The 13392-nt window shown below is 42.6% G+C and overlaps 1 protein-coding gene across 1 annotated transcript in view; it reads left to right on the top strand.

The window, feature by feature from the left end:
* Positions 1 to 5734: 5734 nt before the first annotated feature.
* LOC310791961 (GATOR1 complex protein DEPDC5-like) overlaps positions 5735 to 13392 on the top strand; it is a 44718-nt gene continuing 37060 nt past the window's right edge. The window contains exons 1-12 of the mRNA XM_083653649.1: positions 5735 to 5983; positions 6512 to 6575; positions 6685 to 6772; positions 7177 to 7223; positions 8729 to 8814; positions 9598 to 9681; positions 9771 to 9820; positions 11464 to 11533; positions 12350 to 12428; positions 12522 to 12583; positions 12688 to 12757; positions 12841 to 12913. Of these exons, the coding sequence (XP_083509775.1) occupies positions 6518 to 6575; positions 6685 to 6772; positions 7177 to 7223; positions 8729 to 8814; positions 9598 to 9681; positions 9771 to 9820; positions 11464 to 11533; positions 12350 to 12428; positions 12522 to 12583; positions 12688 to 12757; positions 12841 to 12913 (767 nt within the window). The 5' untranslated portion in view covers positions 5735 to 5983; positions 6512 to 6517. The remainder of the gene's footprint in view (positions 5984 to 6511; positions 6576 to 6684; positions 6773 to 7176; positions 7224 to 8728; positions 8815 to 9597; positions 9682 to 9770; positions 9821 to 11463; positions 11534 to 12349; positions 12429 to 12521; positions 12584 to 12687; positions 12758 to 12840; positions 12914 to 13392) is intronic.

Below are 13392 nucleotides of genomic sequence, written 5' to 3'. Positions count from 1 at the left end.
CAAGAAATGGTGATTATTATGAAAAGGGCAGCAAACATTTGAATCACCACAAAGTAGCAAATGATTGACAAAGTAACTCTGGCTCTGCTGTAAATGAAGGGAGGCAACTATGCTTGTATGTGTGTGTGTGTGTGTGTGTGTGTGTGTGTGTGTGTGTGTGTTGTGTGTTTATGTATGTGTGTGCGCGTGTGTGTGTGTGTGCCAGTGTGTCATAGAATAGATTTTAAAATACTGTTATTAGTCTATAAATCACTTAACGGCCTAGGCCCAAAATACATAGCTGAATTGCTCCCACGCTACGAACCGTCTAGAACTCTTAGGTCAACAGGGTCCAGCTTATTAACTGTCCCTAGGATCAAATCAAATCATGGGAAGGCTGCATTTACCCACTATGCTTCTGCTAGCTGGAACAAATTGCCTGAAGACCTCAGATCTGCCCCAACCTTACTTACTTTTAAAAATAGACTAAAGACTTTTATGTTTACCGTCGCTTTTAACTGCTGACAGCTACTATGCAAACCCAATGAGTCCTCTATAAGTGTTAGCTCTTTCTGCAACTGCTGCGCCTGTTGCTTATTGCACTTTTTATACTCTTTTTTTTTTTTTAGTTTTGTTGTGATGCTTTTAAATGTCCATTTTATTTCTTCTTTTCGTTTATTTTCCTGTCAACCATTTTATGTGCTTAATGAAGTTGCTTAATGCAGCGTCAGGTTAATGGAGCCATGGCTGTTTCATGAGTCTTGATATGAATCACTCACACTCCAATAGTCCTTCATGGTGAAAGCACTGGAAGCTTTCATGGGCCACCTCTCATCTGGGAAGGAGGGAGCTGTAAAACACGTCTCATATGGGAAGGAGGGAGCTGTAAAACACGTCTCATATGGGAAGGAGGGAGCTGTAAAACACGTTGGAAAGGAAGAAAGAGTCAGAGTCGTTCATTCAAACTCATTGAGTCACATTTACATTGTGCAGAATCCTCCTTTGTTTATAAGAATAATCCATCCTCCCTGCTTTCAGGAATGATCCGTAATCTGCTGCCACTTTATAGTGAACAACAGCTCTTTTTTTAACAATAACAACAACAACAACAACAACAACAACAACAACAACAACAACAACAACAACAACAACAACAATAATAATAATAATAAACAATTATTGTTTTTCCATTTAAATGTCTGGAAGAGCTCAGAAATAAAATGGTCAAATCAGAATTTTAGTTGCTTTATGTGATGAAATTGTGTTCAATGGGCATAATGATATTGTCTCATATCGAGCGCAGGCCCCTGAATCGAATTGAATGGAAATTGGATCGGGGCAGAATTTGTGGTATCAGCAAATATCGTATCGTTGCCTAAAGAACCAATATAATATCGTATTGTGATTCAACTTGTGTTATCTCCCTCCTAGTCCCAGTCAAAGAAGGCAAAAAAAGAATCTGATTGGTTGGCTGATATTAGCAGCAAATGTATAATGTATCTTAAGAAGCAATTATAATTTTGTCTTCATTTTAGTTCCTCTGTAAGATGATGATCTAACAAGATGCTGTGGAAACAATCCACATTGTTGTCTGTCACATGTTTACCGAATGGGGCAACACTGTACTTGAGGGTGCAGTATGACGACTGACATGACACTGTCATTACATGACATGACACCTGTCATGTTCATGACATGACACCTGTCATGAACATGACATGACACCTGTCATGAACATGACATGACACCTGTCATGAACATGACATGACACTGTCATGAACATGAAGGAGGCTTTATGAATGTTTGACTGTTGTCATTAAGTGTAATTCGGTCAATTATTATCTCAGAGGCCTTTTTCACAGTGGCCATTTTGCGTCTAACAGGCAGGGTAAGCACAGGTGCAAGCAAAACATTAATGAGGGATTTCCAACTTCCTTGGTTACAAGTGGGAAACCCTCATGAATGTTTTGCTTGCACCTGTGTTTACCCTGCCTTTCCGACACAAAATGGCCACTGTGAAAAAGGCCTATGACATAATTTACCGAATGACACTTAACGACAACAGTCACACGCATTCATAAAGCCTCTTTCATGTCAGCTTTGGAGAAACACGTGTAGTACCAGGAGGTCACAGCTAGGAGGTCACGGCAAAGATCCAGCGGCAGTACTAATGAACACACAGGGGAGGAAGAGCCAGAACAGAGAGAGAGAGAGAGAGAGAGAGAGAGAGAGAGAGAGAGAGAGAGAGAGAGAGAGAGTTACCTGGCATGCTGTCCGTGGCATCTATGGCGTGTGGCAGTCTGCAGCCAGGGAGAAGATTCTTCTCTTCATTGCCAACTGTGGCCTTAAGCACCTCGGCCCTCGCCTTGGCCACCAGTGCTTCAGAGTGCGAGGAGGACCTGCTGTTACATGTCTCGCTGCTGCTGCTGCTGCTGCTGCTGCTGCTGCTGCTTCCATGTCGGCTGCTGGCCCTGTGAAGTGCAGCGGGAGGCGGGGACTTGATGGGGGAGGAGGAGAGCTCGTGGAGCCCCGTGTCGTCCCGCAGATGCTGGTCCTGAAGCTGCGAGTTGAAAGCAAGAGGGCAGACGTCAAAAACAAGCGACCGCTGGCTTCACAGTCAACAGGTCAAAGAAAATAAGAAGACGCAGGCAAGAAAAGAAAGAAAGAAAGAAAGAAAGAAACACACAATAGGAGGCTGTTTTGGATTGTGTTTTTTTTGAAGAAAGAAAGCTGGTGGGAGTAAAGTGAGCAAGTCACCTGTATCGGCTGGAACGAGAAGTCAAACGAACACTCTGAGAACGACAGCTCGTTGTCCGTGTCCTCGATGGGAGGAACAGAGAACGACAGCTCGTCGTTCACGATGGGAGGCCAGGCTTCCCTCCCATTCAGAGCTGCCTGAGGTCTGACTGGGAGCCTTTGGTGGCCAACACCCAGGATCTTTGGCCGTGTCACCTTGCTGTCGGCTCTGGTGTGCTGAGGCGGTGGACAGACAGGAAGTCGCTGGCTGCTGCTCACGCTGCCTTTGGGGAAGACAGCAGGCTTGGAGTTGCCGCGCGTCATGATGGACCTGGAGAGACACACACACACACACACACACACACATTATACGCACAATTTGACACAACACACTTATACACAGCTGTACATAAACACATATAGGCCTACATATCTTTAATCTTCTATTAGGGATGTTAATGATTAACCCACAATGCGTTCTGTGGAACTCACTGTAGGCTATATTAACTTTGATACCAGCAGAGGACATACCGTTACTTCACCCAAACTACTGGTGGGCCATGGAAACAGAAATGGGGAGGCAAGAAGTGGTCAAAACATAGCGTTCACTCCAGCGTGGGAGTGAACACACACACGCACACGCACACACGCGCACACGCACGCGCACACGCACACGCACACACACACACACACAGCACTTTGGGGTGAGCTGAACTGGCGGCGTGGATTTGATCAGTGTTGGGCAAGTTAACTTTCCAAATGTAATATACTACATATTACTAGTTACCTTCATTTGAAAGCAATAAGATACTTAAATACTGTATGTGCTTTCATAAAAATAAAAAAATACTTGATAAAGTAACTGGTATAATATGACTGAAATCCTATTGGTAATTAGTTATTTACTGCTAAAAGTAATATATTATGTAATATGTTCCTTTTGTAGCGAGTTACCCCAACAATAATTGACCGTTAAGGGTTCCACTTTGAAATGTGAAAATCTTCCAGGGCCTTTAACCCTTTAATCACAACTCTGATCAACACACCAGACTAAGATGATGTACTGTATTTCCCTATATGTTTTTTATATTATATGTTTTTTTTATTTCATTAACAGAGCATGTGAACTGGGGCATAAGGGAAATTAATAATCCATCCACATACAAAACATTTAGGTAAAATACCTAAAAGCAGATTGCAAACATTTTCTCCCCCCTTACTCATCAGAAGTATTTGCATACATAACACATTTGTTGAGACAAAATGTGATGAGCAACAACACAAAAAATCAATCCACAAGTTATTAATGCTAGGCTGTGAAAAATGCTACCATCTGTAAATGGGAGACTCGTCGGTACATTCAGATAAATTGAGATGAGGTCAAAAGGGACCCCTTTGAAATAGTTTTCCCTCGCCAAAATGTAACCTATGTTTAGAGCGTTATTTAGGCCCCTTCCCGACAAGCTAGCATATTATGCTCGATATCAATGGCTGCCTTATAGGCCTTCTAGTTTCTTCTGATAACAGGATCTTTATTGTAGCTTTAAAACTGACCCTTCTGCAGTCTTTTGATTGCCCGTGAAAATCGGGAGTGTGTTGGCAGACCACTCGCGGCCCACCTGCAGTAGGCTACCTCAACGGCTAGTGGGCCGCGGCCCACAGTTTGGGAATCACTGGAAAATACATGAAAAAAAAACAGTCTAGAAGTGATAGCATCAATGTGTGCTAACTGTCCATATGAGCTAACGTTATGTTTCACAACATGACTGACCTGGCAGGTGCCTGATAAATAAAGTCATCGAAATAACACCAACTCAGAGTGCAATCTCAGACTATTTATTTATTTTCAGTTCGTGATATAACCTCTCGTTTCCTGGCTGGACGGTGCGTTTAGACCTTCGGCTCTAAACAGGTGCTCGCAGCAAGCTCCGAGGCGAACGCACAAACGCACAATCACAGACAGATAGCTTCGAACGAAGACTATCGTCCACTTTTAAAACCGTATGGAAACTGTAAGATGAGGGAGACAGACGTGTGTAGCTACGGAGACATTGTTAGTTGAAGATTTTAATCGAAATCGCTTGTTATTGTTCAATAAAACGTTAGCTAGCTCTCAGCTAGCTGGATGCAGTTTCAAGACCTAACGTGATGGATGCCGTTTCTGCCGAGTTGCAGAGTAGAAGACCGTTTGTTTGTTTTGAACGAACAAACGAACAAACAAACAAACAAACAAACAAACAAACAAACTACACTTACCTTAAAATGTGTTGCTGTCGTAGTTGCTGTCGTAGTATCTGTCGTATTTTCTGTCGTTGTTTCACTGATGAGTGATGACTCGACTGACAATTGTGACCGTGGATGAGCAATGAGCATCTGATGGCGCGCCGTTATTTTTAAATGCCCGAAAGCGGTGATGTGATTGGTTCCGGATCGTCACGTGACATCATGTAGAGATCTTTTTCACGGGCGCCATCTTGTGCCAAAAAGGCAGAATAAACACAGGTGCAAGCAAAACACTAATGAGGGTTTCCAGATTCCAATCATGGAAGGTGGAAACCCTTTAGTTAGTGTTTTGCAGCATTTCTGCAGTTTTGGGTAATTATCATCCAGTCAAATGCATTTACTTACATTATTTATGTAGGCCTACAATATTTTTTATAGCACACACTAATTCATTTTTAAAATGTAGTTACTCAATTACAGTTACTGAATTCTGAAATAGTAACTGGGCTAGCTACTAGTTACTTTAGAACATGACAATAATGGCAAAAATGCTGTATTATATCATGAATGGGATCACTTGGGTGGACAATGGGTGGACACATGGGTGCACATTGTAAATAGTTAGCACTGAGAAGATGATACAATTCAGTAGGTGGCGGTAATGCAATATTTTGGATGCCAACCGCCGTCAAACCAAACAGAAGAAGAAGGTGGGCTGCTGGGAGCCAATCAGCGAGAGCCCACGCGGACGACATTTCCTTGTTTTGGAGGAAGTGGAAAAGCTGCTCAGTTTCAGTAGTAAACAGCTCTGAATCGAGCTTTCCATAAACAACTATTCTGCCTTATTTTATTTAAATGTGTTCTCAAGGCACTTGCTTACTTCATCTTTAGTAACTTAACTGAGGTTCGTGGGTAGTGTTGTTAGTTGTTCATGGTTAGACAGTATTAGTTTAGTTATTATCAGTTCTTGTCTCAGCATGCTAGGCTAGGAAATGTCAACAACACGGGACAGTTAGCTAGCTAACGTTACTGGCTGCTTGTTCAGGTAAAAGTTAACTCCTTTTATATGCTGCTCATTTGTCACATTTTGATTGAGTAACCAAACATAGTTGTGCTGACTAGGGTTAAAAGCTTTTCTGACCGCCCCGATACTGTCCTGTATGGAGAGAAGATGGTACATTATGTCGAACTCCATTCAACAAATCTGGCAGTTGTATGTGACCGTGGTGCGTCTCATAGAACATGACTCGGGACCTCTAATGTCATCGTTAGGGCTCACTGGACAATTCGGCACAATGAGATTCACCATCTTAATCTAAATAAAAGACGAACCTCCCACCACTGTGTGGAAGATTATGAGAATAACAGGTGGAACTATTCTAAAGGTTGACATCTTGTTTAAATGAGTGCTATTTTGATCATATATGCCAAATTGATAAGATGTTTGAATAGGTTTTAGCAAGACCACCTCTCCATAAAAGAGAAGGAATCAGGGCAGACTCGCATATACATACAATTACAAACCTTTATAGAAACTTAATTAACTCGATCTTGATTGTTATCCCTCTGCTAGTTCATCATGAAGACTAATAAATCATATAAGCTTGTGGTGCACAAGAAAGGCTTTGGCGGGAGTGGTAAGTGAAACAAAGTCACTTCATACTTTTTAAAGATTTGGTTTCCATTTGGCTTCAATTACACACATTTTTACACACATTTTCAAATGTTTTTTTTTCTGTTGAACAGATGATGAGTTGGTTGTCAACCCCAAAGTTTTCCCTCAAGTCAGTCTTGGGGATATAATCGAGATCGCACACCCCACTGATGAATACAGGTGAGCCTGCATAACAGAGTGACTTATGCCTTCAGCTGATCCTTAGTGTGTTGTTAATATTCTTCTTCCCCTGATCTCTTAAACCACGGGGTTTCAAAGTCTGAGACACAAAGCTTGGAAAACGCTCAATTCCTGAATGCCTATGAGATCATCATTGTGTTATTTGATCCCATAGACACTCAACAATTGTGCCAAGATAGCCAGATATTGCTGTTTGACATACTTCAGATTAGACCAAATTACAGAGAAAGGTCTGTCGAATGCCATTTATTTGTTTCTGACTCTAGGAAAGTGAGAAAAACAGTCAGCCTCCCCTGAAACTGTTTGGAGCCCCCCTGGGGAGGCCTGCCTCCCTCTTTGAAAACCTCTCCCTTAAATAATTATCCTCTCTTTTAAATTCCCAGTCCTCTCCTGCTGCAGGTGAAGAGTCTCAAAGAAGACCTTCAGAAAGGTACATGAATTATGGTCTGACACCGTATGTATTTCACAGTGTGTTTGTCATGTACAAGCGATTAGATGAGACTAGATTATATAAAACTTTCATGATCTCTGCAGTGCCGAAATCGATTAGTCGACTGATAGGAAATTGTAATTTTGATAATCGATTCATCGTTTTAGTAATTTATCATGTAAAAATACGAAACATTTGCAGGTTACAGCTTAACAAATGCTAAAATGTGCTGCTTTCCTCTGTTTCATATCTGTATAAAATTGGAAATTTTGGGCTCTTGTGAAACCTCTGATGGGCAGTTGTCATTTTATTTTCAATACTATGTTTATTGGCTTTTGTTCATTTAAATAAACAGAACATCCACATTGAAACAAACTAAAATAAAACCCTCCCTGCAATGACCAATAATATTCTTGGTACAAAGAGATGCTTAACATAATATCAAATACAGGTACAAAATAGGTAATTAAATACAAGAAAAACATACTTATACATGAAACACAATAAATTATATAAACAAGTAGACAAATTTAAACAGGAGTGAAGGTAAAAAAAGAAAAAATCTGTCATCATCCTATGCTTTCCCCTCATTCACAACCATCTTGCTCTAGCTATAATGCAAATTACAAGTTACTTTCCATTAGGCCAGGCATGTCCAAAGTCCGGCCCGGGGGCCAATTGCGGCCCGATTTTAAGTGGCCCTCGGCTTGGCTCTCAAAATCTACTGTAAATAATAATATAATATACTATATGTGGCCCTCCACACAGTATTAACAAGCAAGTTCAATTTGCATTTTCTGTTCACCTAACGATGACAGCACTATCATACAGTCTGTAGACAAGCACCAAGTAGGAACAACACAGGTACAACTAATGTTATCAGATGGTAAACAAAATCCTTAAGAGTACAGAGTACACATGCAGGGAAATAAGGTGGCAATTTCTTCAATGCACTTAATCCAACTGTCAGTTTATTAGGATTAAAAAGGTGTCATTTGACCGGCGTAATATAAATCCTGAGCTCTATTTATACTGCAACAGTTTGCCTCTGGTGTTTCTAGTCTGGGTTTTGGGCCTGAAGGCATGTATCCTCCCAGAGATCATGTATCCTCCCAGAGCTTTCTAGCTGAAGATCCTTCTCTTATGCAGATAGACAAGAAAGGGAGTTGTCTTTAGAACCTGCTAGTAATATATCACAACATTTTTACAGGCAGTTGTCATTTGTGACATTTTATAAAATAAATTGAATAATCGAGGGGGGGGGGGGGGGCACTTTGAAGTGTTCAATATGAGAAATATGCATTGTAGCTATTTACATGGTCAGATATGCAGCTGGCGGTGACATAACAAACATTTTATCATATCGCTGTTGTCATGTGAAAACCGTGTATCTCCAATTTTGGTTGATTTTCCACCTGCTGTCCCATCGGTAGAATATACAAAAGCATACTGCCATTGCCCTTCACTAAGAATATCTAACTGATGGATATTTTCTCCTAATCTAGAGACAATCAGCGTGGACCAGACAGTGGCACAGGCCTTCAAGCTGCGGGCGTACCAGGATGTCATTGTGAACATCGTGGACCCTAAGGTACGTTTCCTCTGAAGCGGCTGTGGCGGGACCATATTTAAGTTCAACAGCAGCTCTTAGCGGCCTTTCTGCAATTCATTCTCTATGGTAAGGACGCGCTAAGCGCTAAGCTCGTCTTTCAAGGAACGCACCTGGCGTTTAAGCGTTCTTGGCGGCTCGTGTTTTTTGATGGAGCGCTCTGGGCATCTCAAGCTGAAAAAAGTTGAACATTTGGAGGAAAAGCGCGTCAATGTCACTCCTCCTACCAGGGGGATCTTCAAACTCCGCTGCTGCCAGAATTGCCAATAATCTGGCTTTCATGTTTACAGTGCAAATGATCAACAACATGAAACAGACGAAACTAGCTGGCTACCGTCCGTGTGATCGTTGCGTCCTGAACTGTACTGCACGCGACTGCAGGGAAAAACAAAACGAAGCACAAAAAAGCTCAGTGCGCTGTGTTTTGTGTGCAATGGAAGCGCTCTCCACATTATTTCCAAAGCGTTCACATGCGTTGTGTGTACTAATCTCCTTACACCCCATTTACCCCTGGTTTTTAAATGTGACCTGTATCCGGATAAGTTATCTGGATAATGGTGGCATTTAAAAACCAGGTGTAAATGGGGTGTAAAAGATCTGAACACAATGTGAGCCAGGCTACCTCCCCCAATGTGGTCAGGAAGATCTGATCACATCCTGATCACGATGCATTTACACCAGATAACATCCAGATAACTTCTCCGGATACAGGTCACATTTAAAAAGCAGGTGTAAATGGGGTGTTATAGTGTGTTTTCCTCACAGGATGTAACGCTGGACCTCGTGGAGCTGACCTTCAAAGACCAGTATATCGGCAGGGGGGACATGTGGAGGCTTAAGAAGAATCTGGTGAGGCATAATGTGTGTTTGACATACCTGTATGTAATATGGAATAGCTTGTAGATGTGAGCTTTTAACTTGTATACTGTTTGTTACAGGTGAGCACCTGTGCTTATGTGACCCAGAAGGTGGAGTTTGCAGGCATCAGGTAGGCATTATTGTGGCAGCTGAATACCACAGACCGCAGGTTCTGACACCGTTAAGGCACAAATACTAGGAAGCAGAGTAATATATAAAAAATAGCAATCTTTATTTAGAAAAAGGTTGTTTTGTTAATTAAAACAGCTCTCAGCACAACAGCACAGGTTGATTATGGCAGGACAGGTGGCAGTACAGGATGACAGTAATCAAGTAAAAAGAACACAAAACGAACATAAGCAACCAAGGCAGTGGCCCCACTCACTGCAACCCAAATGGGAGAAAACATAATTAATTCCCCACATTAACACATAACACATAACTCTCCCCCACAAGACAACCCAACAAAAACATATATTTAAACCCACCTCTGATTCCCCCCCTATTGCCACACTGTAAGTTGCACCTGCTCAAAGAGCCCTATAAAACAAACACAAATTGACATCAATTAACACCAGGTAAGTGAACAGCAAACCACCCTCCCCCAAAATACAGGCAACACATTATATATACCTTGTACAGGTGGTCCACCGGCACACACACAGAAGAAATTAAGGCCAGACGCCTCTCCGACACTGGGCCCGCTCTCCTACAAAGAGATCCCTTCATTCATTTATTAGTCCGCAACGCCGGACAATGACGCTTCAACATAACATATGGACCAGGCCAGGGACTTACCCCAAACACAGCACACGCTGTCGTCAGCCCGTCGCACCCTCGCAAGCTGCTCAATACGCCGCTGGGCCGCTGGCTGTAACTGCTCAATGCAGCTGAGTCCAATCAGGACATCGGGACAGTGTGTACCACAACGTGCGGGATCCCAACCCTTCGCGGAGGCGACCAAGCCCAGTCTGACAGCCGCGGATCGGCAACAGGTGCGTCTTATTGCCTAATCACAGCTCCGCACTCAGATTACACTTCCGGCCAGACCAGCGCAAGTCCACCGGGCTACATTATCAAACATATTATGTACAATGTACATTGTGTTTACGTCAAGGCATTTACACTAGTGACGAAGGCTTCTTGCTGAAACGCGTACGTTGTTGTTTGAAACAGGAATAAAAACCCTCAAAAGGACATTTTTGAGTGCTGGCTCCTTCTCTACTGCTCTATGACATTTACACTAGTGACATGAAGTAGGTGTACACTGGGGAATATGTTAACATGTATCTCTACAGTTTTTCTATGATCAGCAAGCACCCAACTGATAGTATGTGTAAAGGAAACAAAAGGCAAATGTGCCAATTTGAGTGCTGAAGTTAGGGGGAAAAGAAGTTGCTTTGTTTTGATGTCCCCTGCATGCATGTATGTTTACTAGGGATGTCACAATATATCGTCCAACGATATATTGCGATATCAAAACGTGACGATATGTATCGTTGAGATGAAACTCATTTGCAGAAACACTAGTAGAAGAAGAAGAAGAACTCATTTGCAGAGTCAGACAAAATGGAGGACGTTACAGACACGGAGGATGAAAATGGTGAAAATTAGCTCAAATTAGCGTGGAGGATGCCCCCTCGACTTACAAATCTATCGCAAAAAAATATTGTTAAAATATCGTATCGTTATCGTGAACCCAATATCGTGTATCGTATCGTGAACTGAGTGTATCGTGACACCCCTAATGTTTACAATGTTTTCCCTCTCTAGAGCCCAGGCCAGTGAGCTGTGGGTGAAGGGAGAGAAGGTCACCTGTGGTTACATCAGTGAAGACACCAGGGTAAGAAATGGGCTTCCACCTATATGGCTTTTTGAAGGCTGATGCTGATATTTTCCGACATATGATATTTTCAAGTCGGCGATAGCCAATATTTCGTGTCAATTAAAAGTACTGCATCTTTTTTAATTTGACCTTTTTCAAGCCAAGAAATTGCAAGTTATTTTCAGTGTTTCTTTAGGAATTGTGTTCTTGTCAGCGTGGAAAACGCTCTGAAACAGCATTTAGAGTAACCATCATCGTTAGGGATGTTCATTTTGAACAATTTCCATAATCGAAATTCGGGAAAATTAACGATCAATTATCGATTATCGATAGCATAATAACAATAATAATAATAATTATATATATATATATATATATATTACTCTGGTCTGGTAATAACGTTGCGCGTTCTCGGCCAGCTATAATGGAGATGCCGCTGTGTAGTAAGAATATCAGACACTAGCGCTGTGGCCAAGTAAACAAACATTCCAAACAACATGAATTCCCCATGTTTAAAACAGTTTTGTTGGCACAAAGGCCCCCGCCCAGCCAGAAAACTAGAGACTATATGAAGCTCCACCTCACGTTAGTTGGCTGTGCAATGGAGTGGGGCGAGGAGGAACGAATTCCACCCAAACCTAGTCCGCAAAAAAAAAAAAAAAATCTGAAGAAAAATCGAGGTGGCATGTTGTCTTCACACACAAAAAATGGTGAAATGCATCTTTAGAAGTGTAAGATTTTTTCTTTTTTAACCAGCCAGTATAGCTCACTCCCCATACGTCACTCTAGCATGTATTCATGTCGGAGTCACAGTGATGCTGTCTTGCGCTACAGGTGGTGTTCAGATCCACATCGGCGATGGTATACATCTTCATCCAGATGAGCTGTGAGATGTGGGACTTTGACATCTATGGTTAGTTGAACCTCCGTTTTCCTCTCCACGAGGTTCATGATACTGCCTTTGGTCACCAGAGGAGACTGTCTTATTTGAATGTTCTGCTTTCAGGCGACCTCTACTTTGAGAAGGCAGTAAACGGTTTCCTGTCTGACCTTTTTGCCAAATGGAAGGTTTGCAATTTAACATTATTTAGCCTCTGTTGGCATTTTAAAAGCTTTCAAATACGACACAGAAGTAACGTTGTTCTGACGTCTGATCACATGTTTCCCACTAGGAGAAGAACTGTAGCCATGAAGTGACAGTTGTTCTTTTCTCACGCACCTTCTACAGTGCTAAAACTATGGGTGAGCCTATTTTCCTCCTCATTGCAATGATTTACGCCACAGCAGCAACATGGCAGCAACATCTGAGCTGCTCTTTTTCTCAGATGAGTTCCCTGAGATTCTGAGAGGGTCCATCAGGCAGGATCACGAGGGACGCTTCTATGAAGACTTCTACAGGTGAGCATCCATCTTTTGCTTATGTCTACTCATAGACCGTATAAAATATGGACATAGCCACCGTGATGTCACCCATTGGTTTGTGGATGTTTACTTTTGAAGCCTTGAGTCTGGTATTTTCACCGTCGGCATTCCCAGATGGTTACGTGAAAAGAAAGCATCTGGCAGCGTCATTTTCTCCCCAATTGTACTCGGCCAGTTTCCCCCTGCCAGCCCCGGTCGCTGCTCCACCCTCTCTGCCGATTTCGGGAGAGCCGTAGACTAGCACCGTGCCTCCTCCGACACATGCCCAGTTGCCAGCCGCTTCTTTTTCACCTGACAGCAGGGAGCTTCACCGGCAGGACATAGCACGTGGGAGGATCACGCTATTCCCACCGGTCCCCTTCCGCCCTGAACAGGCGCCACCGACCGACCAGAGGAGGCGCTAGTGCGGCGACCAGGACACATACCCCCCAATCCGGCTTCCCACCTGCAGACAC

This window comes from Poromitra crassiceps, assembly GCF_964638095.1.
Source record: "Poromitra crassiceps genome assembly, chromosome: 17".
Lineage (NCBI taxonomy): Eukaryota > Metazoa > Chordata > Actinopteri > Beryciformes > Melamphaidae > Poromitra > Poromitra crassiceps.
The sequence above is the reverse complement of the archived record's forward strand: the minus strand, read 5'-3'. Positions and strand labels throughout refer to the sequence as shown.